Source organism: Anguilla anguilla, chromosome 6 (genome assembly GCF_013347855.1).
Source record: "Anguilla anguilla isolate fAngAng1 chromosome 6, fAngAng1.pri, whole genome shotgun sequence".
Taxonomy (NCBI): domain Eukaryota; kingdom Metazoa; phylum Chordata; class Actinopteri; order Anguilliformes; family Anguillidae; genus Anguilla; species Anguilla anguilla.
In genome coordinates this window covers 43290946-43318377 of record NC_049206.1, presented here as the reverse complement: position 1 = coordinate 43318377, position 27432 = coordinate 43290946, and the positions used below count along the sequence as shown (strand labels likewise).

Below are 27432 nucleotides of genomic sequence, written 5' to 3'. Positions count from 1 at the left end.
TGTTCACAGTCTCAGCTGTTCTGACCTCCACAGGGAGGTCATTCCACCATCGTGGAGCCAGAACAGACAGGAGACGTGTTCTGGAAGTGCAGGTGCGAAGAGGGGGAGGTGCTAGGCGTCCTGAGGTAGCAGAACGGAGGGATCTGGCTGGCATGTAGGGTTTGAATATCTTGTGAAGGTATGCTGGGGCTGATCCCTTGACTGCCTGGTATGCTAGGACCAATGTTTTGAATTTGATGCGAGCTATAACAGTCTACATCGTGAAAGTGTATAAAATAAAAATATAATAACTATATAAGTTTATTAAAAAAAGCTGAGAATGTGCACTTTAACCACACGTGAATTGTTAGCTTACAAATATAAAATTGTGAAGTACAGAGCTAGACAGACGTGTAAAGGATTTGTGTTCATGCAAATACTTTCTTTTTGTTTTCAGCTATCATAGATTAGTCCATTAGTAGCAACAGGAATACAGAAATGAATGCAGTTCAGTTGTAGAAATAATTATTGCCCATGACTCTCTTTTGATTTTTGCTCCTATCTTCCTTGTTTTCTTAAATCGCTCCACTGATTTTGTAAGTCTATTTTCTTCCATATTTGGAATGGCCGGTTGCATTTCTAGTGTGCCCCATTGCAGCAGCTTCTTTAGTAAATTCAGTAGAGGGCAGACAAGCACATACTCATCACACCACTGGTTGTTTTTCCCCCTTGCAAAGTCCACCAGGCAAGCCACACCAGTGCAATCCATGCACATGCAGTCGCAGGTGCCTTCTAAAGGTCAATTACCCCCAACCATGTGAGGATTCTGGCCACAGTGAATGCTTGTATGGTCAGGATTCAATACCTGACCATTGAGGTGCAACACAACATTGGTTTAATGTGTTAACAAGATAACAAGCCACACAGAAACCCTTTTCTTTTCTTCCCAGCAGCAAATGGAGCTAAGAGGAAAACAAAAATCAGACAGAAAGCATTAGAGATCCCTTCAGGTCACTTCATGTTAGGACTCATTAGCTTTTGATTAATCAGAGAAGGAAGCTCATCTTAATACGCTCACTTTAACAATGAGAATAACACCAAACCTGACCTCTGCTGGGGATAGAGAGAATTGATTTGTTTGGTAAATATAAAGTGAAACTGTTTCATCGAAGTCCCAACCTACTCCCTCCCTGGGTGACAGTTACAGGAAATTATGTCTCACAATGTGCACAGGCTTTGAAAAGGTCACATACTGTAGTTCTTTAAGAAACTTTCAATCTATCAAACTAATTTTTTTTTCCAAATCAAATGGCACTACATAATGTAGGTACAGTATTACCTAGAGTACCTAGCTGGAGTACTTTGTTATGAGAGGTGAACAGTATGGGAAGGTGTACATTATAATCTTAAGTGGTGCATTTTTTAATGGTGTTCAGTTGGCCTAAATGACATTGAAACTAACATTGCAAAAAAACAAAGTTCACCTTTAAATAACAGGCTCTCAGTTGTACTCCTGCTCTGGGCGGGGGGGGGGGGGGGGTGAAGAGAAACCGTTTGTACTTCCTACTACACCACTCTGTCTTGTTGTTTACTGGACATGCTTGTATCAGGGGATTTCCTATGTGTGAAAAAGCAGCATCTAGGCCAAAACTAGCCGCACAGCTCCCTTTCAAGGAACATCTGCTTAGGGAAACTGAAAGAGAAAGTGCTTCTGTTCAATGTACCTTCCCACACAAACATGTTCAGCAGACACATGTTCACATACACTATAACTATTGAGCAAACACATACATATTGGTAAACATACACAAAAAATATGCCAACCACACAAAGATATGCATGCATACACACAGGTTCATGCCCATTAAAATGATTTTGTCTCGCATCTTGCAAGTCTGCTTTTTAAGGTATGCAATTTTTGACTAGTACATGGGGAATACACCTCTGACTTCTTGCTCTCCATTTTAGGTTGCAATGAAAATTCTAAATAATTTATTCTTTTTCAAAAATCTGTATTTATTACACTCTAAGAAGGCACCCATTAAGCAAGCAGGTGATTGTAGTGGTGAAACGGGCCATTGAACGAACATGCCAAATTTGGAGATAAAAAAGGTTGGTGTTAAATATTGGTTAAAAAAATAAAATCGAAAATAGCTCTTTGGGCAAATATACAGATCTTGTTGTTCGAATGGGTGGAACATAAATAGCCTAGAATCACACGCTCGTTTGCTTTGTATGGGCTAGGTGGTATTTTCCCTGACAGTAAAGGGTTCACTGTCTGGTGTAGCCAACTGGAAATCACAGCAACAGTGTTCGTTACTTTATGTTGCGTTGCACATTGAAGGTCTGGTGCAAGTGAGGTTTAAGTTCTCTGAACTCGTCGGGTTTAGGACCCCGGAGAAAGGAGTGTGACACAGGAGCAATACGGACAGAAGGCTTGTGAGATATAGTAGAAGAACGGCAAGAGAACGAAGAGTAGCTAAATTAGAAGATTTTTACCAGGAATTTTCAAAGACGTATCAGCTTAATAAATCGACGAAGGTTTCCTAAGTAATGGCCGGGAGTCACTTCTGAAACATTGGACCAGGTAAACATTTTTACTTTTGTTTCCCTTGTTTTGTCAAAGCCCGACTGCAGATACTACCGAAGGTAGGTCCTATTATAGTCAATGGGATGCAGCTATCCTCTCCCCTGGCTAGGCCCAGGACCCACTGAAAAACGAGCAAAATACGACAAAAATAGGTGAATATTGGGATAGGTCACAGGGTAATTTATTTCGAGGTATTTTGTTATTTAATCTTTGACCTAGTTGACTAAGCATATAAACTTTGCTCTACGGATACCTGTTTAGTTTGGCGAAGCTTTGAAGCTTAAAACACTTTTCCTGGTCATTTTATTTGTATTGTAGAGTGCACCTTGAGGCCGCATACGTTTTCTCCCATTTCATAATGTTTTTCTTCAGATTAGCATTGAATTTATCTCGTCGATTAGATGGATTGCAAGTATCTCTCAATTTTATCGAACTCCTCTTTGACTTGAGATCATTCTGTGCTCTTCGAATAAGTAGTCTACTCTTCGAATCACATTTACAGGCCGTTCAAATACATTTCTTTTACAATGCGTGTCAATGTGTTTTAGCTGCAGTACAACGGATCGCTACTGCACCTCAAAACTTACACTGAACGCAGTTTCGACCTATGCTTTAGGCTTTTAGACGATTTGGGCGTTCGGATGTAGGGTGCTGTTCTTGGGTTGGTAGAGGAAATGGATCATTTACACAGCCTACCACATTGTACCAGGATGGAGTGCGCATTGCAGCTTCGCTCGAAACAATTCTAAACAAGTTTGTCTGAATTAATTTGGTGAACTCGCGTTAAGGTAAAGAACTCTCAATCCTGTTATCCAATCCTGGATAGAGACTAATGTTTCTTCATTCCATTCTTTCTTTTTTGACGTGTAATTTCTTAGTTTCCCCAAGGACATATCTATTAATTATTGACATAAGAATTCTAAATTCAAGTTCCAGAACGCATTTTAGACACAATACATTTGGTCTAATCGTGTAACGTGTGAATTCGCTTCGGAACATCACTAATATCAGCAGATTGATGTGATAAAATGGTGCCTACTCGCTCCCCATGTACGAATGAACCAACCACTGTGGTTATTTTACTGTATTGAAGGCATCACATCAGTAGTGTCATAATGGCAGTTTGTTTAAAAAATACGACAAATCGTCTCACTCTGAAATGTGCTGTACTCACAGTTCGGGTTTGTCAAATGTCATAGAAAAATTGTAACATCATGTTGATAAAATGTGCCTAATATTTTTAAAAATGAAAAAAAAGAAGAAGCAAACAAAAAAAAAAAAAACTGAATTTATATTCTCAAGAAACCACTAGACAATTTTGGGCATACAGCTGCAATATGGACGATTTTGACTGCATTCAACTTAGTTTAAAATATTTATTAAGTTATTTAAGTTATTTTACCTTAAAACGGCTTTAATGAATCATATCTGAAAATGTATAAATAAATATTATGATCTCGACATGACAATAGCCAGAGCCATTCGCTGAGATTAAAAATAATTAAAAATCATCGGTTTATCTTTTAATACCTGCAGTAGTTGAAGATACACAGGGTGGCCTATATTTAGACAACAATTTCAACTATTTTGGGTGGCATAGAACGTAAATATTTATAGTGCTCACGCAACGTTAATTAATTAATTAACCAAAGTAGAACTGCATTATAGATAAATTGTGCGATACTGTTTCTTGCATCAGTCTTGAGTAGCTGATGTTCTCAGATCTAGAACTTCCAGATTTGGCATTAAAAGCTATTGCCAAATATACAGTGAGCTAATCGCTCATATTAGTCAGATCATTTCCTTTGTGTCAAGGATTGGACTTTATTTTGAAGGGCATGTGAGGGCACTGAATATTGCATCCAATGTAGTGCCTCTGTTTCTACAGGTGCACTGCTATTATTTTCAGCTGCTTAATGAACTTCTCAGTGATTTGTGTCTTAAATTTCAAATAACACATTTTGGTTTCTGGCAGAACAGAGAAATACTGCAGCTGTCAAAATAACTTAATTCTCTGAATTTAGTTGCTGTAGATCAAAATGTTCAATTTTTACAACATGTCATTTGCCACATTTTTATCAAGAGGGTTTCAGATCTGAATTTATGGAAATATTTATACAATATGTTATGTGTGGAAGGATAGTGATGGTGTGTGGGAGTATATGGGCTCTTATTGGAGGTGTACATTTTTAAAAACCTAGGGCCAATGTTTTTGGTGTTGTGTGAATGGGTACTCCATGAGTAAGTTTTTTTTTGGGGGGTGGGGGGGGGGGTGGGGGGGTGGTGGGTGTTCACTCATTCGTTACCAGGGGATCTATATTTCAAACTGATGCCATAATAAAGATGTTCACCTATAGGTGCACATTCAGCGTTTTTGCATTGCTCGTACTGTTTGAAACATACAGTACATGTGTCCATGTACCAGCTACTTCCTGACTTCTAGGATAAGGAGTGAAGGGCCCTTGTTGCCATAGGTACATGCAGAATTGGAGGAAATCCAGTATAAGTGTATTGTCTTGGTCGTGCGTTGAGGTAAGGATGCATTATCAGGCAGTCGGATATGGACATCCTCACAGTAACCCCTGTACTCGCATTATGTGGTTTTAACTTGAACACCTTCCCTGATTCGCCCAACCCCACACATCATCTGTAACAGTAATCCTTTGTTTTTGCTACATAGGTGTTGTGAGGAATGGTTTGTTGTTACGCTGTCCTTTATTCTTTTCGTTTTGGTTGCAGTCACAAAACAGGATGGCACATAGGATATCAGTCAGCATTTTGTGTCCTTCCTAAATTGACCAAATGTCTAGACAGGCTTTGAAAATAATGCATGGCTGGAAAGGGTCTGCTAGCTCATGACTGTTTTAGGGTAACTGTAACTTTACTCAACTAAATACGTAAATTGAGATCTTGTGTGAAATGTGTAGATATCTGGTGTTTAGAATGGGTTGAATGTACAGAAAGAAGGAAGGATCAGATTTTTTGATGTCAAATTTCAAAATATATTTCCCTCCCTCGCTGGTTTTCCTTTGAACAAAGGTCCTTCCATTCACACTTGATGATCGCTGTGATCCAAATTACAATTTGCCATGCAGAGTAGTTCGTTATTACCATTAAGGCCAGTGCTTAGGCTCCCTAGTGGTGTATCCTGTAAAGGGACTTGTGTGGAGTTCAGTGATGTGTCCCACAGCCTGGATTGTGGGCTGTGTTGGGAGTCCCACACTGTGAAGCATTTATTGGCTGTGGTTTCACAGCCCAGGGAAGGAGTGGGGTGGGGGGTTCAGGGGGAAGCACAAACCCCTGCCTCATGTCGCACTCACAGCTCTTCCAGTTGACCCACTGCTGGCCGGCGTCAGCTACACGGAACTGTGCCGTGCTCACCACGGCAGGTTAGCTTAGCTTAGCTTAGCTCGGCTCAGCTTAGCTTAGCTCAGCACAGCACAGCACAGCACAGCTCAGCTGTTGCGTGGTAACTGTGTGTGGATGTTCAAAGACATAATGCCCAAGGGAGCGTATACCATCCCCAACCCAATGGAGAAAGTGGCAGGAATGGGATGGGACAGTAGCTGCTGTAAATTGGGTTGACAAATATGGGGGTTGGTGGTGGTAAGAAAGAAAGAAGCAAAAACAGAGCAAGCAGTGCTGTGCTTTTGAAGTGGTCACCCAAATCAGAAGCCCCTCCCGACGACAGGAACCGAAACGGATCTGAACTGCATCGTAACCCAGAGGGAGGAGGCAGGGAAGCTGGCAGCTGAAGCATTTGGGATAATGAAACATTCACCATTCACAAGGCCAGCACTAGTGCAACCCCGACAAAGTATAATCCCCAAACTCCACATAGTCTTTAAGCTACAAGAGAAATATGTGCATCTACAGGAGAAATATGTACATCGAATACACATTTCTGGTGTTTACATTTAGCCCTCCCTTCCCCACCTGGCACCAGTATTGCAGGAGTGCCTCTTTAAGAGACTGAGTTGAATCACAGAGTTTAAAAGGTAAGTTGATGAACCGAAATGACCCAAAAATCCCTGAGTAATTCCTAAAAAAAAAAAGCTTCCCCCCCCCCCCCCCCAAACACACACCCCTCAGGCTAGACTCAGAAATGTGGCTTCTTCTGCACGGTGGTCTGTTCGAAACCAAGGGGATGGCAGTTGCTAAGCTACAGAGCATTAAAACAAACAACACACTAAAAAGCTGTAATTAGTAGCGGTGCTTAGCTGAGTTCTGCTTCATTTCAGAGGACGGACCTGCTATTCCTTGCTTGTTTTTGTTTATGATGACGCTTCAACTTTGTACTTGTATAAATCCGGCAGTATCCCCTCTGTCAGTTTCAGAGCAAATGGAACAGATTATGTGCTATTTCTTCAGGGTATAGTAATTTTTTAAAATTCCTGTTTTCAATATTTTTTAATGCTTTTCCATTTGCCCAATCATATTCGTCAGCTGTGCTTATTGCTGCAGCCTCCGCTGTCGACTCTGAGGGAGCGTAGTCAAGCACGTGCCGTCCTCCAAAGAATTACGTTGAGTTGCTGCTGCTGCCTCACACTTCAAGCACTGCGGGCTGTCGGCACCTGATTGACCAGCAGGGGTAGCTGGTGAGCAGTTAGGTGCTCTGGAACGGTGCCTTAACGGGATGAGCCACACAGCAGCCGCAGAACCAGTTTTTGAGGAGAGGCTTTTCATTTGCATTCCGGCAAATAATCGGATCATCTTTCCGGAGCTGATGGATGCTGTTTACTTCCCTCTTCTCCAAAAATTGTTGACTGTATTGCTAATGATGTGGCAAGCTATGAATAGATGCAGCAGTGAACTTTCAGTGTGCGTTGATTGGATAATCTTTTATCCAATACTATCCAATCCAGACTGAGCAGGGATATTTTTTTCTTTGCAGTAAACCAGGTTTACTGTCTTTACCTTGGAGGAACTGCTAGGAAAACGGCCAATAGTGCATTTAAACCCAAACTAGATTCAATTATATATCCATTCACCCTACAGGAAAAGCTGCCCTTTTCCCACCACAACTTCAATGTATAAGATGCCCGGGGGTCTGCTATGATGCGAGATTGTGGGGTTAGCAGGCTAACTTGATCTTTAACCCTGGGTGTACCGTATCACAAAGGTAACTACCAGCCCACAACACCTCGGTCACAGTTGCGTGACATTTACACATCCCAACACTTCCACGTCTGAAATACTATTTTTGTTTTGACGGTGTTATACTTTTATTTGTACCTTTTTATTTCCATTCATTGTATATTTCCGTTGAGAACTACTATAGTCTTGTGGCAGTATTATGATTGCTTGATTTAGAACTTATGCCCAGGCTTCGGGAAGCGTATGCATACTAGGTAAACTTGGGTTGAATTGAGGTAAGTGCTGAAGATCCATACCATGGTAACCGTGGCGGGCGCTCCCTTAGAGAGCGCTTGTGGCGGTGTCTTCCTCGCTCGGCCCTTTTCCGGACTGCAGTGGTTTTCCCTCCGCTGGAGACTGACAGGCGCGGAGCAGGGTGGATGCCCGAAGCGAGGGCCCGAATGCGGAATGATCCAGCGGGACACGTGACCCCCCCCCCCCCCCCCCCCCCCCGTGAGGGCACTGGGTTCATCCCCATCGCCGCCAGGCCAGGGCTGGCCGCCTCCCAGCCTCGCTCTCGAGCCCTGCTGCGGCTTTTGGCAGGGGGCAAGGCTGTGTGTGTGTGTGTGTGTGTGCGTGCATGCGTGTGTGTGCGAGCGTGTGTGTGTGTGTGAGAGAGAGAGAGAATGAATGAGTGTATTAGACAGGGCGTTTTTGTTTGTGTAGGAAAGGACCCGTCTGTTTCTGTGTGTGTGTGTCTGGGAGAGAATGGTTGTGTATATAAGACGGTTGTTCCTGTGTGTGCGTGCACGCATGCCTGCGCGCGTGTGTGTGTGTGCGCGTGTGCGTGCGTGTGCGTCTGTGTGTGTGCGGTAGAGTGCGCGTTGTATGCCAGAGGGCTGCTATCCCTGGCATTTGACGCGAGTTTGGTTCGGGGAGTGAATCCCAGAGCGCGAGCTGTCTGATGCAGCGGGGTGTCTGCAGACAGTCTGAGCGGCGGGAACGCCGTGTTCTCCTCCTCCCAGCATAATGCGGCAGGCCCACCTGCTCTGCGCATTCCCACTGAGGTGCTCTCACTGCAGCCTGCGTCTGAGAAATGCATTGCGGAGCAGCAAGACCTCGCGTGCAGCTGCGAGCCATCTCAGGACATCTCCGCAGTCTGTTGCTGAGCGGTCCACTGTATGGAACAGAACTGCAGGTCTGGACTGTGCACTGTACTGTGGGAAAATACCCAAACAATGTAATCTTGTCACCTTACGCAATGCTTGTAAAATGGGCCTATAGGTGTGATAAAGTTTTCAAAAATAAAATCAAGTTTTTCTTTTAAAAAAAAAAAAAAAAAAAAAAAAAATGATGCTGTCATACCAGATGGCATGGAACTTGTCAGACGTTTTATTCCCTGACAGAAGTGTGGATAATGTTCACCAGGCCTGCTGGTGTAGTTTATTTATTTATTTATTTATTTATTTTTAACACTGAACCTTTTGCGTAATTGATGCAACTGGCTGAAAGAATCGTGCACAAAAAAACATTTTATGTCCGGTTGAACGAGAAAATCATTAAGCGCAGAGGTCTCCCAGATGCGTGGCTAATTTGGGACCTGTCGATAGTCGGCGGACGTGTTCCTTCCTGCGTGTGCCCGTGGCTGTTGCTAATGAGGAAAAGGAGGCTATCGGAAACGTAAACAACAGGATGGGGAGCGAAGAGATCGAGGTCTTCCGAACGAAACCCCAACGAAGCGATTTTTCCTCGAGCGTTGTGTGTTCCCGTCGCTAACGAGCTACACGGTCTCGCGGGCGTCACGCATCGCGGAGCGCGGCGGAAGGAAGCGGTTTTGGCGGGCGACGACGAGTTTTTGGATTTTATGTAAGACTTCTCGTTTCGCGAGAAGTTTGTAACTAGGGCGAGCGTATTTCCAAACAGGTGCCTGCGTAGATGATTACCGTGTTTGTTTTCCTGCCGTGCCTAGGTGTGTTAATAACCTCCGCTGCGATATCCGACGCGCTCTCAACTGTCCAAGCTCCAGGGTCACCGGAGTTTCAGTTGCGGACGGACGCGGTGTTAACGTTCGAGCGGGCACGGGATAAATGTTTCACTGGAGCCTGTGTTAATTTTTAGCCATTGTTTTTCTCTCTATCTCTCTCTCTCTCTCTCTCAGCCGGTGACCTCAGCTTCCACCCCCGGTCGGAGTGAAAGGACCGCCGCAGGACCGGACTGGACCGCCGCCTCTTGTTTTTAGACCCCCAGCGAGCAGACTGCCCCTGCGGGCCGCCATGAGCGAAGTGGGGATCGTGAAGGAGGGATGGCTTCACAAACGAGGTGACCGTCATGCTCCAATATTTACATCTGAGAACGGGGTTTAGAATATTTGATGGTGAGAACAGAATGTCAGTTTTTCACTAAGCACCGTATCAAGCCAGCTTCTTGACCGCTGGGCTCCGTACTTTGTAGCCTTTATTACTTTGACATTATTATACTGGTGTTTAGAATAACGCTTAACTTTTTAATGAGCTGGTGATGTTCTGCGTTTGTGACTCTTATGACGTCTTATGATGTCTTACCGTCGTCCATGAGACCGTGAGGCACAGGGCATGGATGGTAACGTGGGGTAAGGCGTGAATCAGCCTGCATTTCAACCATTTAATCGCCGTCCGAAATCGAACCATTTTTGAACCAGCCCACAGAGTTCTTTTGCGTGCTGCTGAAACAGGCCTGGAAAAATTTTGCCGGACTTTGGCCCTCTTGGGCAAGCCTTCGGTGTGGAGCTTCAGCATCAGCTGGGACCAGACTGTTTGTCTTCAACCAGCGCCTGCTTCGCTTTGACCCCAGCGCTGTTCCCTCAACAGAACACAGCTAGCCCAAAGCTACCATCTGACCGCCACCTGTGTTGAGCTGCTACTGTATCTCGCAGCAGAGAAAAGGCTGTTGATACAGTTACAGTCATGACCAGATGACATACATGGAGGGGGAAGGAGCACCAATAAAATTCAGCAATGGTGAATTTTGGAACACTGTTTTGTCTCCAGCAAGAGTATATTATTGATTACGATGATTTGGACACAGGACAGATTTCATGGACTTGAGTAGTCTGCCTCAGTCTGGGTACTGTCTTTAAGTGCACACAAGTTTCATTTAGCATGAATATCAAACTGTTTGCAGTTGAACTCCCAGGACAGTACCTCATTGGACAAAGGGCGTACACATTTTTATACACACCGATCAGGCTAATTTATAAGCATTTAGTATGTCCAAAGACTTTCCCTGGGTTTAATTTAATTGCGTTCAGCAGCACCTGGGTGCAGTTGGAACACAAAGCAGGGCCTCGTCTGGAATTCTGCCATTTTTATGCCCGGTGGCATTCTTTGAATACCTGTTGGCTCTGAGCAGCATTGCATACAACCTTTTTCTCGCTTCGGTTCCTGCTTGAGGGTATTAACTCACGCCGCTGATAGAAGGCTGAGCTCAGGCTTCCTCATTGTCCTGGTAAATTTTGGGCAATTCTGAGTGTTTTTTGGGAAGGAAAGAGGAACCGTATGCTGCCCCGCACCCCAAAAAAAAAACAAAAAAAACAGCCAGCGCTTTGCTGCCACAGGGTCACCCGAGGTCAGCTATTCGGACGGACACCGTCAGTAAGCGGCGGGCTTTGATTTAGCGCCACGCGGCACGGCCGCGGTCTTCATTTTGGACGCGCGAGATCGCGAGGCTTTTTTATAGCGGTGACATCATCTGCGGGAAATTGCACTTAATCGACCAGGGGCAGTTGAATTTGTTTTGTTTTTTTTGTTTTGGTATTTCCCTGCCCGTGTCATCGGAATTTTACTGAGTTCTGCGCGAAGAGACGATTCAGTTCTGATCTTGCTCATCCGAAAGCAAATGGTGCGGTCTTACCCGAAAAAAACAACCTGGATCCGACATGCATCTGACTGACTAGTGAAGGCCTAAAAAAAGTGGAGTCGGCCAGATTTTAGAACTTTTGTGTACTTTAAGCTGTTCGTTGAATCATTGAAGCAAAAAAAGTTATTTTTTTTTCTTTAACTCAGAACCATTTTGTATGTATTATTTTATCATTTTAGCCTTTTTTGGGTGCTGGGGTTGTCCTCACTGACACCAAATGACATTCAAAAGGAGAGGTTGGGCTGTAAATATTTTTTTATATTAGCCTACATTAACCCGATGATATGACAGCTGAGGTTTGCAAAATAATTGTGTCAGATATGAGGGTTATATTTCTAATTGAGAACCACTTTATTTGCACAGAGGATTTCCCTGGACTGAAGTAGTGTGCAGTTCTGTAGTTGCATTCATATTCCTAAAAATGCACTGTAAGCCTTTTTCTCTGAAAATGTTTTGTTTTTTTCAATGCCACAGAAGGATGAGTCAACAGGAAGAGGAAATAAGATTTATCATGGTTTTCTTTTCCTATTAAGGCTAGAGAAGTCTGCACAGTCTGCAAAGTCACACGCCATGGTAGGGTAATTCAATGTGAAATGGGGAATCTCTTAAATGCATGTGAATGTAAATGTTTTTTTTGTAAGGGCATTGTAAAAACTTTATTGGATGGGCACAGTACATTTCAGAATGACTTGCCACTTCACTCCTTTGAGTGACTCGCTTTTCGACCGAGAAATCCGCGACGCGTACGGGGATGTTGCCTTTGCTAGCTGAACACGGCCCAGATTAAAGGGAGACGGCTGTGTGGTACAGGTAGAGCTGGGCTGAATGCAGGGTCACATACGTTTTGACGAGAAAAAAGTAGGGGTGGCGGAGTTCACGTGAAACACACTACCCCCCGAGTGGAGAAGGAAACTGGTTCTTAATATGAAAGCAGACTGCTTCTGTGCGGCCACATCCTCTTCATATCTGGTACTGTATCGGTGTGGCGTCTTTGAATCCGCAGCATGTTTAGTTCGCCTGGGTTAGAACGGTTGTGGGGTAGCTGAATTGTCAGGAGGTTGCAGGTTTTAGTTTTGAGCGGGGCACTGCTGTTGCACTCCAGTACTAGCTCAGTTACTTTGGTAAGTTGACCATCTGTACGGCTTCATGATTTATGATGAGTAAAATGTCTCATTTTACTCAACAGAGTGTCTCAAAGTAGTCTCAAAATCTCTAATACAGGGGTGCACAACATCCGCTGATCCTCAACAATACCCGATCCGTTTCAGGATTTTGTGCCAACTTCTGTTCTGAAGAACATTTTGAACATGTGCAACAGGTATAACATCACTGTTTCTGTTATACCAGGGCTTTCTCTCTCTGTCCTCTCTGCTTCCTGTCATTTCTGCATCTTCTTCCATGCCTGTGATCCTTCCCTCATGCGCTCACAAGCATTGCTCCATTTCCTCCCCACTTCCTCTGTCAGACTTATTCCTCCATTCATCCTGCGCTCCTTTCCCTGACCTTCTGTTTTGCTGAGCTGAAAATTCAGTGGTAGATGTCACATCGCTTCAAAATAAAGTTTCTTATTTTGAAGAAACATTTTAATGAGATTGTCATCAGGCGATCTGATCTGTCGCCACTTGCCCCTGGTGTGATTGGTCGTGCGCAGTCGTGTCAGTTTCCAGACGTGTGCTGTGCAGAGTTTTGTTTTTGATGTTATCTGGTGCTTGGCCAGGCTGTCTGGTGCATCACTTCCTGTTTTGTAGAATGTGCTTGTTCATTATCAGAAACGACACTTGATTTCTCGGTCGCGGGTTAAAAAAAATTGAAATTGAAACCACGCCCAGCGCCAGAGACCGTTTTGTCCCTGCGGTTCATAGCAGGCCTGAAACCAACCAGCTAACACATTTATTGAACGTTTTCACTCTGTGTTAAGTGCTAATTTGACCCCCGGAGCTGAACAGAAACAACATAATGCTGTTGTTGTTTTTCCTGAGTGAATGTTGAAGTAGTCCTTGCTGACTTTTTACAGGTGTAGTTTTGATTAAAAGTTTTGTTTCAAACCCCCCCCATTCAGAAAAAATACCAGGTATTTGTTGTGGCTTGCCAAGTTCAATGGGAGAGGGCACTGTTTTTTTTCGTCATTTTGCCACCCTCATTTGACCTTTTTAGTGTCACCATGTCTGAAGACCTGAGCTTACCATGATGACCCAGGGCAAGCTTTTGGCAGTAGCTTTAGTATCTGACTGTGACACTGACTCCCGAGGGCAGGGTGTACAGGTTCCTGGGCTCTACCTGTAAGAGCATGAGGACATGGGCCTGCCTGGAAAACCACAGAACTTTGCATTGCCTGAGGAGGACAAAGATCAACGAAGTACATTTTATATAGCACTTTTCATCCCGTTCTGGGATCTGTGGGTGGGTGTGTGTGTGTGTGTATGTCTGGGATCTGTGGTGGGTGGTGTTAGAACTTTCCACTCGTACGATACAAAGCAGCCAGTTTTTTGCCATGGCACTCACCACATACATCGGCTGAGGCGGGTGATGACTGCATTTATTTATACAATCAAATGCCCAGATGTAAAGAGCCATATTGTAACAGTGTGAACGTAAATGAGAGTCAAAGCCACTAACCAGGGTGAGTAGGACCTTGGTTGTTGATTTTGTCCTCTCTTTGGAAAAACTGTGTGCCCACTGCTGGGCAGTGTTCCCATCACCCACCTGGGCCTTTTTTCTCTGTTATGGTCCAGGCAGGAGGCGACAGAGGAAGAGGTACATTTTTGGTAAAAAGAAAAAAAGAAAATAAAAAGTAGAAGTGGTGAGAATAAAAAGTGGAAGGAAGAAATGAAGAAAAGCGGAACGATGGGGTCATGGGGCTACCCACACTGCAATGTCTCAACCAACCAATGCACACCAGTATTCTGGGTCCAGCATCGACATTGTGAAAACAATGTTGCTGTCCTCAAAGCGCCAAAAAATTAGATTAGTAAAACTCAACAGCAACATATCTTTCCAAATATAACTAAACAGTTGCTCAGGGACATCCACAGATCTTGTTGTGCACTGTTTCTTCGAAAGCTACTTTCTACTGAAGTGCACCAACTGTGTATATCCACGCAGTGTCTCAGCCAAAGCACACCACTATTCTGGGATGTGGTGTCAACATTAGTTGGGGTACTTCAGATAATGTTTCTGACCTGTTGGACAGGTGTGTCTTATGGTGAGAATTCACTGGTTCTGTAGAGATCTTCCTTGACCTATTAGGCCCTGTGCCATTACTGAGCTCGCCAGTGCCTTCTTTCTTCTTAATGATGTTCCAAATTGTTGATTATGGCAAGCCTATGGTTTGGCCTATGTCTCTGTTTTTTTATTTTATTTTTTTATTTCTCAGCTTCATATAATGGCTTCCTTGACTTTCATTGGCACAACTCTGGTCCTCATATTGACAAAGGCAATAACAGACTCCAAAGGCAATCAGAAGCCTAGAATCAAGACTAGATACTGAAAGCTTTCTTATGTGCACTACGGAAGTAATTGAACACACCAGACTCATTAGAAAAACCTGCACAGCAGTTTGTTCCAAGTGTTATGGTACCCTGAAATGGGGGTCTATATACTGTAATTTCTACATGGTAAGACCAAAATGTATAAAAATACCCCTTAAAAGCTGAGAATTGACACTTTAACCACCTGTGGACTATTTGATTACAAATCCAAAAATTACAGCACCAAATCATAGTAGAGCACAAAATCAAAAAGAAAAAAAAATGTTCCAAACTTTATGAAGCTCACTGTATTTACAAGGTTTCCTGAGTCCCGCTGAAAATATTTTTGAATACTTTAAAGTCAGTGAAAAAGATCAAATATCCCATTGGTCTTGTCATCAGAAATTGCCCAGGTCTACAAAAAAGTTATTCTTCATAGTAATGTCAGTCTTTCCCCTGTGGTTGGTTTCAAGCTTGCTAGTCTGTCTCCCACACATTCTATGGGTGTTGTCCTGTGGTTGCCTGGCAACTCATTCAAATACGGTAGAATTCCATGAGTAATTGAAGATCCCTGAAATATTTCATTACATGATTCTATCAAGGAACTATGGTGTGGCATTCGGTGCTTGTTTTAGCAAAGAAAGCACTGGTTTACATAGTTGGTTATATTCTGTACTTTTTTGTCATTTATTTAGCTATGAATTTCCTGAGGCAAAACATGTTTATAAAGTATCAGGTATCAGGTTAACATCATGAAAGTGTGTTGTGATGCTGTCCTACCTGAGGACTGAGCCCACGGCCTCTGGTTGCAAACATTCTGTAATGTTTAAAGCTGTACAGTTAAAATCACACTTCACGCTTTCCCACAGGAGAGTACATCAAGACCTGGAGGCCGCGGTATTTCTTACTGAAGAGTGACGGGACGTTCATCGGCTACAAGGAGCGGCCGCAGGACGTGGACCAGCTGGAGACGCCGCTGAACAACTTTTCCGTTGCACGTAAGCCGGCCGTATCTCCACACGCGTGCCTTTTCTGTCCAGACTCGAACAACGTCGTGGCAGCTGTGACGACAGTGGGGAGAAATAACCGTGACCATGGTTTGCCCTCTTTGGTCAGAATGCCAGCTGATGAAGACCGAGAGGCCGAAGCCCAACACCTTCATCATCCGCTGCCTGCAGTGGACCACGGTCATCGAGCGCACCTTTCACGTGGAAACACCTGAGGAGAGGTGAGTACGTCTGTGCTAATGCACATGGAAGCCCCTCAACATCACATGGCTACCAACGCACAGACTCCTCGACATCACAGTTACCTACACATATGGACTCCTCACCATCCCACGCTTACCAGCACACACACACCCCTCTCCATCACACGGTTGCCAACACACAGACTCCTCAACATCACAGTTACCTACACATATGGACTCCTCACCATCCCACGCTTACCAGCACACACAGACCCCTCTCCATCACACGGTTGCCAACACACAGACTGATCACAATCACAGTCTGTGTACCAACCCATACAGACTCCTCACCATTAAACGGTTACTAACATACACACACTCCTCACTGTTACTATTGTAACACACACATACCCTTCTCCATCACACAGTTACTAACACACTCAGACTGTCACCATCGCAGTTACTGACCACAAACCACAGACCTTTTCACAAAGACACAGTTCCTGGCACACACAAACCCCCCTTACAAACACACAGAAACTCAAATTTGCACCAAAGTTTGACTTTTCACAGTATGTGTTACGTCCTGTCCAGTGTCCAGATTTAATATGCTCTATTGTAATATAATGTAATCTATTAAAATGAGCAGGGAAGCCTTACCATTGTCACTAAGTATAACCACACCAGGGCAGTTTGTGGAGCATATCCTGTAAGTAGCATCTGAACCCAGGACTGCTCCTGGAAAACTGCAGTCTGCTCCGTCTCCAGATTTCTTGGAAGCGCTGCCGTTTTCAAAAACGAGCAGAGCAGCTAAATTGGTTCAGGATGATGATTCTTTCCTGCCCTCAAGTACCAATTAAATAACCCCGGCTGTAGACTATAGCAGTTAAAGGTGCAAATCATTCTTTTCTTTCTTTCTTTCTTTCTTTCTTTCTTTCTTTCTTTCTTTCTTTCTTTCTTTCTTTCTTTCTTTCTTTCTTTCTTTCTTTCTTTCTTTCTTTCTTTCTTTCTTTCTTTCTTTCTTTCTTTCTTTCTTTCTTTCTTTCTTTCTTTCTTTCTTTCTTTCTTTCTTTCTTTCAGGGAAGAATGGACGAAAGCCATCCAGGCCGTGGCGGACAGCCTGCAGAAGCAGGAGGAGGAGATGATGGACTCCTCCCCTGACCCCATGGACATGGAGATGTACCTGACCAAACCCCGACTCAAAGTGGTGAGTCCCCCCTTCGCCCCATCTCTACTCTCCTCTCCCTTCTTCAATCCCCTCCTCCATTCCCTTCCCCTCTTCCTTCCCATCTCTCCCCCTCAGTTGTCCTCAGTCCTAATCCCCCATTCCAATCCCTGAGCCTCCTCGCTGAAGGGCCTGGCCAGTTTAGCACCAGATTCCATTTCCCCTCCGCCCCTTTCCATTTCCCCCTTACGGAACCCAGCGCACGTGTCTGTGAACACAGAGAGTCGCATTGGCCGTCTCCCCATTCGTGGCCTTCATGCCTAAGGGGGTCGAAGGTCTAAAATGTTTGGATGTGGCCAGACCTTTTACCCAAGGTCCGTCGTGTGAATCCACAGCAGTTTAAAAGTGCAACCTGATCTCCTATCGCCCCCTTCACCCCCACCCTTTCCCACCCCCAGACTATGCATGACTTTGAATACCTCAAGCTCCTCGGGAAGGGCACTTTCGGGAAGGTCATCCTGGTCAAGGAGAAGGCCACTGGGCGATACTACGCCATGAAAATCCTGAAAAAAGAAGTGATTGTGGCTAAGGTACGTACCGCCCCCCCCCCCCCCGCGGACTGACTGAATTCACTGTGGATCATTGCGTATTCCTTTCTTTTTCGTTTTAAACCTTGGCGTGTAGTGTGGATGACACACAGGACCCTCTTTGTGAACTGTTTCAGGACGAAGTGGCGCACACGCTCACGGAAAACCGAGTGCTGCAGAACTCCAAGCACCCGTTCTTGACGGTGAGTCCCGTCGACCGGGCGTTGCCGTCGTCTCGCTGTGTGGGCGGGGGCTACACGCGGAGAAAGTAACCTCTAGTGACGGGAGAGCAAAACTTCAGTAACCCCACAACGGGTGGAGTCACAGCTGAGGTGGACCAATCAAGACTTCTCTGTTCACAGAAAACCTCTGAATGACTCAAGCGAGTGGTCACTAATGCCGTGATAGCTGTGAATATTTTGAGTATCGCAAAGCCTGGTCGCTCACCCACCACTACCAAGAACCCTGATTAATAAGTTGTTGGACTTGGTTTCAAGAATGTGGACTGTGAATTGCACAAAATGACACAGATGAACAGCACGGTGCGGAAATACAAACACCTACAAAGTAACCTGTCTAACCGCACCTGCGTAGCGCATGGTTTCTTGGGTTTTCATGGCATTAAGACCTGTCTACTGCCTGAGAGCTGTACCACAAATGCTTTCTATTAACGGACTTCTATGTCCTGCACTTGTTGTAAAGTTTGTAAGTGTTGTTACTGCTTGAGAATATTGTCACTGCTATTATTGACATCTGAGTACTGGAGAGGACAAGAGTGTTGAAAGTAGGAGGAGGAGTGCAGTGCATCATGTCTCATTCACAGATTGAAAATAAAACTCATAGGGCGACATGGCTCAGGAGGTAAGAGCGGTTGTGTGGCAGTTGGAGGGTTGCCGGTTCGATCCCCCGCCTTGGGCGTGTCGAAGTGTCCCTGAGCAAGACACCTAACCCCTAATCGCTCCCAATAAGCTGAGTGGTACCTTGCATGGCAGCCTTTCACCGTTGGTGTGTGAGTGTGTGTGTGTGTGTGAATGGGTGAATGAGAGGCATCAATTGTTAAGCTCTTTGGATAAAAGCGCTATATAAATGCAGTCCATTACCATTACCATAATGTCATCATAATGGACTTAATGAACACGGCTATAGTTTTTATTTTATTTTAACTAGCAAGCATAATCTTATTGGCAAAAATGATTGCGCTTGATACAGTATTTCTGGCTAGGTAGCGGTTGAATTAGCTTTAGGTGGCCGCGGTTAACAAAGCTAAAGAAGTAAGAAAGTTAGCAACACTGCCCAACCAAACTTTATTTTTAATTAAATGTTATTTTTGCTACAGCGCATTTCACCCGCATCTTTTGTCGACAAAGCCAAACCGATGTTCACTCTTGTCTTGGTCTTGCTTGGTTCAATTCCTTCTTTCGGTTCTTGCTTTTTTTTATCAGTATGCCCCACTGTAGGCTAAGGCAGAACTGGCAATTTTGCCAGATTTGGTAGATTTTTCTCTGCTATTGTTTTGTTTTTTACTAGCTAGCTATAACATTATCTCTGCAGTATCTCTGCTCTGCTCTTATCTGTGTAGCCCTGCCCTGCCTCCTGACTGTGCTGTGAAAGCACAAAAAGATTGACAGGCAGGTAGAGAAGCCTCCTTGCAGAGAGCTGTCCTGATTGGTTGTTAAGGTCCAGTGTAATTTGGAGTGGCTGATTTCAGAGCCTGGGGCTGTCAGGAGAGACTTGATTTTTTATTTTGGGTTTTTAATTTTGTGATATCTGTCAGGATGTGAAGGACATTTAACAAAATATGAACAAAAGTGTTCTAAAACAAACGTACATACTGCACCTTTAAGAATAATACATGTTTGATTGGCTTCAGATGCTGAGCTTCTGAAGAATGGTTTAGATCTGCTTGTGAGATTGTATTACAAACTCTGGCAGAATTGCCGGCATAGTCCATTATAGACAGCAGTACTGTCTGATTTTATCTGTAACTGTGAAGAATTGGGACATTGAACCAGACAACAGTAAAATATACATTTACAAGGTCCATAGAAATGTGGATCCACACAGTTGTAGGCTAAAGTTGCATGTTGTTAAGGAGGATATGAGTCCGTGCTATCTAGTTTTTCACCTTGGTGAACAGTGTATTAAAGGCTTTTCTCCACTGCTAGGGTTTGAAATATTCCTTCCAGACGCATGACCGTTTGTGCTTCGTCATGGAGTATGCAAATGGAGGAGAGGTGAGTCTGGGAAATTTCTGGGGTACAGGTGCTCACAGGTCAGCCATTTTGGCTCACCCAATGCCACACCTCACTGTTTTATGATGCCACAGTTTCTCAGAGAACAAGCCTAGGTGAACTTAAACCCCCCTGGCTCCTCCCCTTCCAGCTGTTCTTCCACCTATCCCGGGATCGCATCTTTTCGGAGGAGCGGGCACGGTTCTACGGGGCAGAAATCGTTTCAGCGCTGGATTACCTCCATTCAGAGAAGAATGTGGTCTACAGGGACCTAAAGGTGAGCAAGCAAGTCCCCAGTCAGACCTCACTTATAGGTGCAAGCTATGGATAGGCACACAGGTGCACATCACAGGCGAGAGGGCGAACGTGGGTCTCTGAATGACAGCTCAAATGACATGACGTATACACCCCTCTCCCAAATGGCAGTTGGAAAACCTAATGCTGGACAAGGACGGGCACATCAAGATCACAGACTTTGGCCTCTGTAAGGAAGGGATCAAGGACGGCGCCACCATGAAGACCTTCTGTGGGACACCCGAGTATTTGGCGCCAGAGGTATACGACAATGCGGACTGCGACTATAGTAAAACAAAATCTGTAACACTGCGTCAGATGCCCAAGTGTTTTGAAGAGTCAGTGCTAACTTGTTACCGTCCATTTCTCTATATGAGTAGCTTTCTGTTTCAGGCATGCTGCTGTGTATAAGTGTGTTAGGCACTGAATTTCATATAGTTTGTGTTGGGTATTGCTGTCAAGCATAACAGTTTAGAGATTGGGGGTCAGACGCGGGTCATTTTTGGGGGCAGGTTTTGAGATTTAAAAAGATGGATGACCACCCCCTCAATCCCCCCCCCCACCTCCCTTGAGATACTGCCCTATCTAGCATCGATCTTCCCCCTCCCTATCTCCCAGGTGCTGGAGGACAATGACTACGGGAGGGCAGTGGACTGGTGGGGGCTGGGCGTGGTCATGTACGAGATGATGTGCGGCCGCCTTCCCTTCTACAACCAGGACCACGAGAAACTGTTCGAGCTCATCCTCATGGAAGACATCCGCTTTCCTCGAACTCTGGGGCCCGAGGGCAAGTCCCTGCTTTCCGGCCTGCTCAAGAAGGACCCCAAGCAGCGGTGAGTGGCCCTGCCCCCGATTGGTGGGTGTTCTAACCAATTGGTGGATGTATAGGATCAGGTGGAATCCTTTCTTATTTACTAACAGATAAATATGTATCTTGCGCTACAAAGACAGGCATTGTATGAAAGGAGCAGTCATGTGACATGGTAGTTCAGTGATGTTTTTATGTAAGACAGGCCTTCCCGAACTTTGAACCCAGGGCCCACTCAGTAAGCAAATGCATTTTGTGTGACCCATTCTTTATTAAAATGTAGTCATTTTTAATTATGAAATTAAAATGTAGCGTGTGCCTCCCTCCTACAGGTTAGGTGGGGGTCCAGATGACGCCAAGGAAATCATGCAGCACAAGTTCTTCACCGGCATCGAATGGCAGGATGTCTACGAGAGGAAGGTAATGCTGTGCAGCAAGCACTGCCAGTCAAATCTGGCTAGCACACCAGCGCCCTCTTGAGGACATGAATGTGTAGTGCAGTATGCTTCTTTTCTCCAGTACCCATGCAAGCAACAATGCAGTGGAGCGCCCTCTTGAGGACATGAATGTGTAGTGCAGTATGCTTCTTTTCTCCAGTAGCCATACTGGCAACAACGCGGTGGAGCGCCCTCTTGAGGACATGAATGTGTAGTGCAGAATGCTTCTTTTCTTCTGTGCCCATACAGGCAACAATGCAACAATATTAAAAGCACAATGGAAGCATGTAAAAATCGTGATGTCATTTTTATGCATGTATATGTATAGCATATACAGATTTGAGACAGTTTGGCAAATTCTGCTATGTAGAACCCAAGGCCAGCTTACTTGCGATGTCCTGGAGCAGTGGTATCTACTGTTGATCCTGGAGAACAGTCCTGAAAATTGAATAGTTGGTTGACACCAAGAAATGGGATTTCCCACCTGAACAATGGCTCAGAGGAAGTAATTATGCCCTGAGCTGGCACATTGAGCCATAAGCCTTTGGATGTTCTCCCTGTTTTTTATCAGCTGTTCTGGGATATACTAGTTCCATTATGGAAGTTCAGTGATTGACCAGATGGGGATTCTGTGCATTCTTTCTCTTTCAGCTTGATCCACCCTTCAAGCCGCAGGTCACCTCGGAGACAGATACTCGGTATTTTGATGAAGAGTTCACAGGACAGACCATCACTATCACCCCCCCAGGACAAGGTATCTTCCCTCCCCATAAGTCTCTACTTGCTCTCTTTCTCTCTCTCTCTCTCTCTCTCTCTCTCTCTCTCTCTCTCTCTCTCTCATTGTGCATGATCGTGGGGGGTAAATTTGCTCCGTGTTCATATTTGTCGATTGACTTGGTATGAAAAGTTGCAGCTTTCTCATAATAGATAGATAGATAGATAAACCTTTATTGATCCCCGGAGGGAAATTCAGGTGTCTTAGCAGAAACAGCAGTGAGATGAAACACAGGAGAGGTACAGGGAAGAGTAAGAGTCAACCAAACCAAGATAAATAAGTAAGAATACAAGTAAATAAAAAATAAAGATAAAATAAAATAAAAATACTGAGCTGCTGGCCCAATAAATATAAATAAATGTACAGTGAATGGCCCAATAAATATAAATAAATGTACAACGAATGTCCGTGTGCAAGTGCACCAGAGTCCATGCAGGAATCAGTAGTCAGTAGTCAAAGTCATTATGGGGGTTACGCTTGGTTGTGGAGCCTGATGGCGACTTGCACAAAGGACTGGCCAAGGCGCTTTGTGGTGTATAGGACTCCTTTGAAGAATTGCACGTCCTTGTGGAGGTGTTGTGTAACGTTACTTTGGTCAGGAATTCAGTAGCACAGCAGTGTTTTAATTCCAGCCACTGTGTCGTGCATGCAGTTTATTATGATTAGAAACAGTTTTGAAGCCCCTGTGAAACTTGTGTTCTTTTTAAAACTCAAGGAGCATTTGAAGAATCAAGGTGCTGGACTTTAATGATTTGTAAATAAATAGCTTCTGTACTCTACTGACAACTCTTTGTCACTCACTCTTTTTCGTACTCTCCTTCTCTTCCTCTTTTTTTGCTCTCTGCGGTATAACGTTTTCTCTTAGCCGTTGCTGTGTCTCTCTCACACACTCTCCCTCTCTCCTCCTAGATGAGAACATGGAGTCATTCGACAGCGACAGGAGGCCTCATTTCCCCCAGTTCTCCTACTCAGCCAGCGGTACGGCCTAGAGGGCCCTCGCGCATTGCCCCGGTCTTACCATTTCCCCCAACCCCCACCAGGCTGTATTCTCAAAGAACTTGACCTTTGATTTTTTTTTTTTTTTTTTTTTCAATGTCACTGTATACCATTGTTTTACCATTCAATGTAAAATACCATTGTTTTGGTGGGCACTTTTTTTTTTTCCTGTCTCCTTTTTTTATTTTTATTATTTTATTTTATTATTATTATTATTTTTTTTTTTGCATTTGTTATCACCTGTGTGGAAAAAGGCACTTGAGCAGAAGCGATGGCTGGCTGTTACCCGCGTGGCCTTCGAAGACCATCCTCCTGTGAAGTGTCTGAGTGGCAACACTACAGTGTGCTTTTCTCCTGCTTTCACTCAGCTGAAAGGGTTTTTTTTTTTTTTTTTCTCCTCGACCTGGACTGTGGAGAACCAAATGGACCAGAGGTTTGCGGCAGTCCCGACAGCACTGTGACTAAGATCCCAGTTTTATCATTGTCGCTTTGCCTTTATTAATTGTGATGCTCCCTGTTCACAAAGCAGGCCTTAAAAGTTGTTAGGATGCCATTTTGAATGAGGACTTTCTTGGGCTTATGAATTCCATGTCCAAATTCAGTTGTTGCTGTTTTGTGATTTTTATGAATTGTGTGGACCAACCATTTTTTTCCCCCCCAGATTTGGGATATCTGTTCTTTTGGTCTCAATTTTCTTGTTGACCAGAGGTTAAAGCAGTGGCTGAAACCTTGGTTTGGTTGCCAGGTTGAGAACGAAACATTTCTGAAGTACCCCTTGAGTTGGCCTTGAATGTAGTTGTTTTCAAAAAAAAATCAATAACAAGCTTTAAGCACATATAACTTGTATAGGGCAAGGTCACTTTGGTGAGACATTTTAAATCGGTTGTTTGAAAGGCCTCGTACATTTCCCGAGAAGACGTTTTTACTCGCTTTTTTGCGAAAACAAAAAATTGTCGATGGTGTCCGTAGTCATTAACGTGGCGCCCCTCCCCCCACTCTTAACCGCGAGGTAAAGGTATCCATTTTTTCCCAGCATGCACATTTCTGCTGGCGCATTCAGCCTGTTGGTCAAAACTCCTGACTCCACTGTCAACTATAGAAGTGTCATGGACCGCTGAAAAATGTACAAGAACACAACCATGTTGTGTGGGCCGCCGTCGGTGGAACCACTTCTTCTGAACAAACTGCTCGGATTGAACTCATAGATTGTGCAATAATAGCTGTACAACACATGCGCTTGGGGGGAGGAATGCAGACAATTTTGGGAGATTCCCCCAGAATGCAGGAAGGGGTTAAAAAAAAAAAAAGTGCATATATATTTCATTTCAAAATGAATGTCTGCAGATACAACTGTGACCAAAGTACAGGTTAGTGGCCTTGTGTCCATCTTCTGTCTGCATGGCTTCATCCAACTGTCCCTTGTCCAGCACACCTGGAATACCTTATCCTCGTTTACAAGCCATTTGTCAATTTTTGTTGTTTTGGGGGAAACTTCCCATTTACATATCGCACAGTCTCAATGAAGACACTTTAAGGATATACTCACTCCTCCTGGGATATATTTGTTGAAGTAAATTTTAGTTTAGATCACGCAGACACGTTGAATTGGATTTGCTTGCCTAGTTTCTTTGTCTTTGCTATTGTTTTGTATTGTATGTACACCAGCAATTACACGGACAAGTCTGTGCCAGCATGCACTTCCCAGCTCTACAGTCCTGGTGTAATGGTATATTTATAGGCCGTTCATGATTTCTGTCTAAAACGCAAAAGAATTGGACTGTCTTTTTATAAATTTAAAGCTGAATTGAGAGGCTTAAATTGCATTAAAAAGACCTTAATGGTTAAATGTTTTTTGTAACAAATAACCATTTTTAGAGCAAACAAAATTCAACAAGACTTAAAATTAGCCTCCTGTTTCACAATTGTCCAATTGTAGGGGAAGTAAGCACTGTTTGTTTTGGTCATTTTTGAGATCCTTTAAATTATTTGTTTCTGATAAATTATTCTTGTTTTTTTGTTTTCTTTATTTCTTCTGATTTTGACTGATAATTGTTTGGTAAGTATTGACTGGTTCTACAATTGTTAATGAATGTAAAAGTCTTTTTGTAGTATTTTTTTCAGGCCCCACTCCATCTCATTTTGTAAGCTTTGTTTATTTACTTGTTGATGTCACTGAACAATACGTTGTTTTTTTTTTTTTTGTCTTTTTTTATTTCAAGATAATCTTATTGGACCTCCTCGCGTGGCTATTTGTTTGCCCAGCGGTTGCAGGTCCATGTATTCAGTCTCCGAGGTGCTCACTTAGTCATATATGTCCTGTGGGGTGGGGTTGGAGTCATTTTAGAAAGGGATTTAAAAGATGTTTCTTTCTCTGCTCCTCCCACCCATGGTATCCAGGAGACTGAACTAAGACGATTGTCTCCCTTCTGCTTAAGCAGTGGTTTGTTTCCTTTAAACTCTAAAATAAAGAACTATGATTATATCTGGTGCTTGGTTAATTCATATATATATATATATATATAGTTTTTTACATACAATATTTAGTTTGACTTTGCTTAGAGTCAGTGGTGTCGTAGAGTTGTGTGAGGAGCTGAACCCACTCTCCCCTGAGGGGGGGAGGCCTCTGCAGAGCTGACTGGGTCGTCAGGCTCTGAACCCCAGAAGCGGTGCCAACCATGCATTGCTCTGAGCCAGAGGGTATTCTCCCTTCACTCTCCAGGGCCAGGGATGGTTTGCATGTGACTGCAATTATCAGGCTCCCTGCCTTACGGCTGGTTGGTACTCTAATGTGAGATAAGTCTCCCTAACTTCCAGGATGTGCTTTGCTAATAAACATGTGTTCCTTTACTTCTGATAAAACAGGATGTTGTGTAGGTTGGGCTCCAATTGGAGGTGGGCATTCAAGTGATAAAATTCTCTGGTTCTGCATCAGCAAATAATTCAGTGTTGCTGAAAACTTGCAGGAGCCAATCTCATTTCAGAATTTTTAGAGGAAGCCAGTCTAACAAATGGCAAGCATTCTTCCTAGATACTGTGGGGAGAGCCTTATTAATTGTGTTCACATAGAACAATCATATAAAACCTCCAGAAAGTAAACTGTCATTTTAAACCTTTTAAAAGTTTTGCTCTGTTCAGAGTTACTTCCCACAAACAAAAATAACATATGTTTGATGTGTTGCAGAAGGATTTCTGCACCAACACTGCACAGGCAAATACGCTGTTGAATACTTAAATACATTGGAAAACACTTGATTGATATCCATGAAAAAACAAAACAAAAACACTTCTTTAATTTTCTCCATACGGCACCCTACCTAGTTGTAGTTGTAGTTGTAAACATACCCTATAGAGAAACTTATGTCAGTGTGGCAGAATAAAGTTTTGAAAATAAACACTATAAAATGATTGAACATTTGTGCTATTTTCAGAGGAAACACATACACAAAGGGTTCCTAAAGAGTTGTTTGGCTTGTCTTCATTGGGTATCCTTCTCAGTTCTTTATGGAACCCTCTATGGTACGTATGAAAATTGTGAAAGCTCCCAGATTGAAACACTTTGCCTGACATGATAGAGAGTAGCCTTTTGGAACCCTTTCTTCTGAGAGTGTTTTAAGCTAAAACCATGGTTTAATATAATCACTTTCCATATGTTGCTACTATGACATTGTTTAACTCGCACATCTAAAGAGAATTAAGGAAATCATTTTAATCAAACAATGTGTAGACCATATTATAACTTATTCCTGTTTAATAAATTAATCATTCCTACTGGACAGGGCCAAATGTGTCATCAGAATCTCCCTTTTAGTATGTGTTTTTAACACTTATTTATATAGCAATAATAGCTCCTTAAAATCATCAAATGAAATGCTTTAATATGGGCTAGCTATATAAAGATATAAATGACAGTGATGAGCTGTGTGAAATACAATTCAGTGCCTATC

The 27432-nt window shown here is 43.6% G+C and overlaps 1 protein-coding gene across 1 annotated transcript; it reads left to right on the top strand.

Moving 5' to 3' along the window:
• Positions 1–2362: 2362 nt before the first annotated feature.
• On the top strand, positions 2363–25970 carry LOC118229023 (RAC-alpha serine/threonine-protein kinase-like). Its single transcript, XM_035420656.1, has 14 exons — positions 2363–2566; positions 9804–9964; positions 15876–16004; positions 16123–16234; positions 17276–17402; positions 17819–17950; positions 18085–18150; positions 20113–20181; positions 20330–20455; positions 20605–20733; positions 21091–21305; positions 21613–21700; positions 22369–22471; positions 23402–25970. Exons 2-14 carry the CDS (start codon positions 9919–9921, stop codon positions 23479–23481), a joined length of 1422 nt encoding a protein of 473 aa, XP_035276547.1. The 5' UTR covers positions 2363–2566; positions 9804–9918; the 3' UTR covers positions 23482–25970.
• Positions 25971–27432: the final 1462 nt, after the last annotated feature.

What these genes read in the sequence shown, in the direction of transcription:
- LOC118229023 (XM_035420656.1), top strand. Translation starts at nt 9,919, where the DNA reads ATGAGCGAAGTGGGGATCGTGAAGGAGGGATGGCTTCACAAACGAG. An exon ending in CCAAGCACCCGTTCTTGACG is followed by an intron (nt 18,151 to 20,112) that starts GTGAGTCCCGTC and finishes CTCCACTGCTAG; the next exon opens with GGTTTGAAATATTCCTTCCA. An exon ending in TGGTCTACAGGGACCTAAAG is followed by an intron (nt 20,456 to 20,604) that starts GTGAGCAAGCAA and finishes CCCAAATGGCAG; the next exon opens with TTGGAAAACCTAATGCTGGA.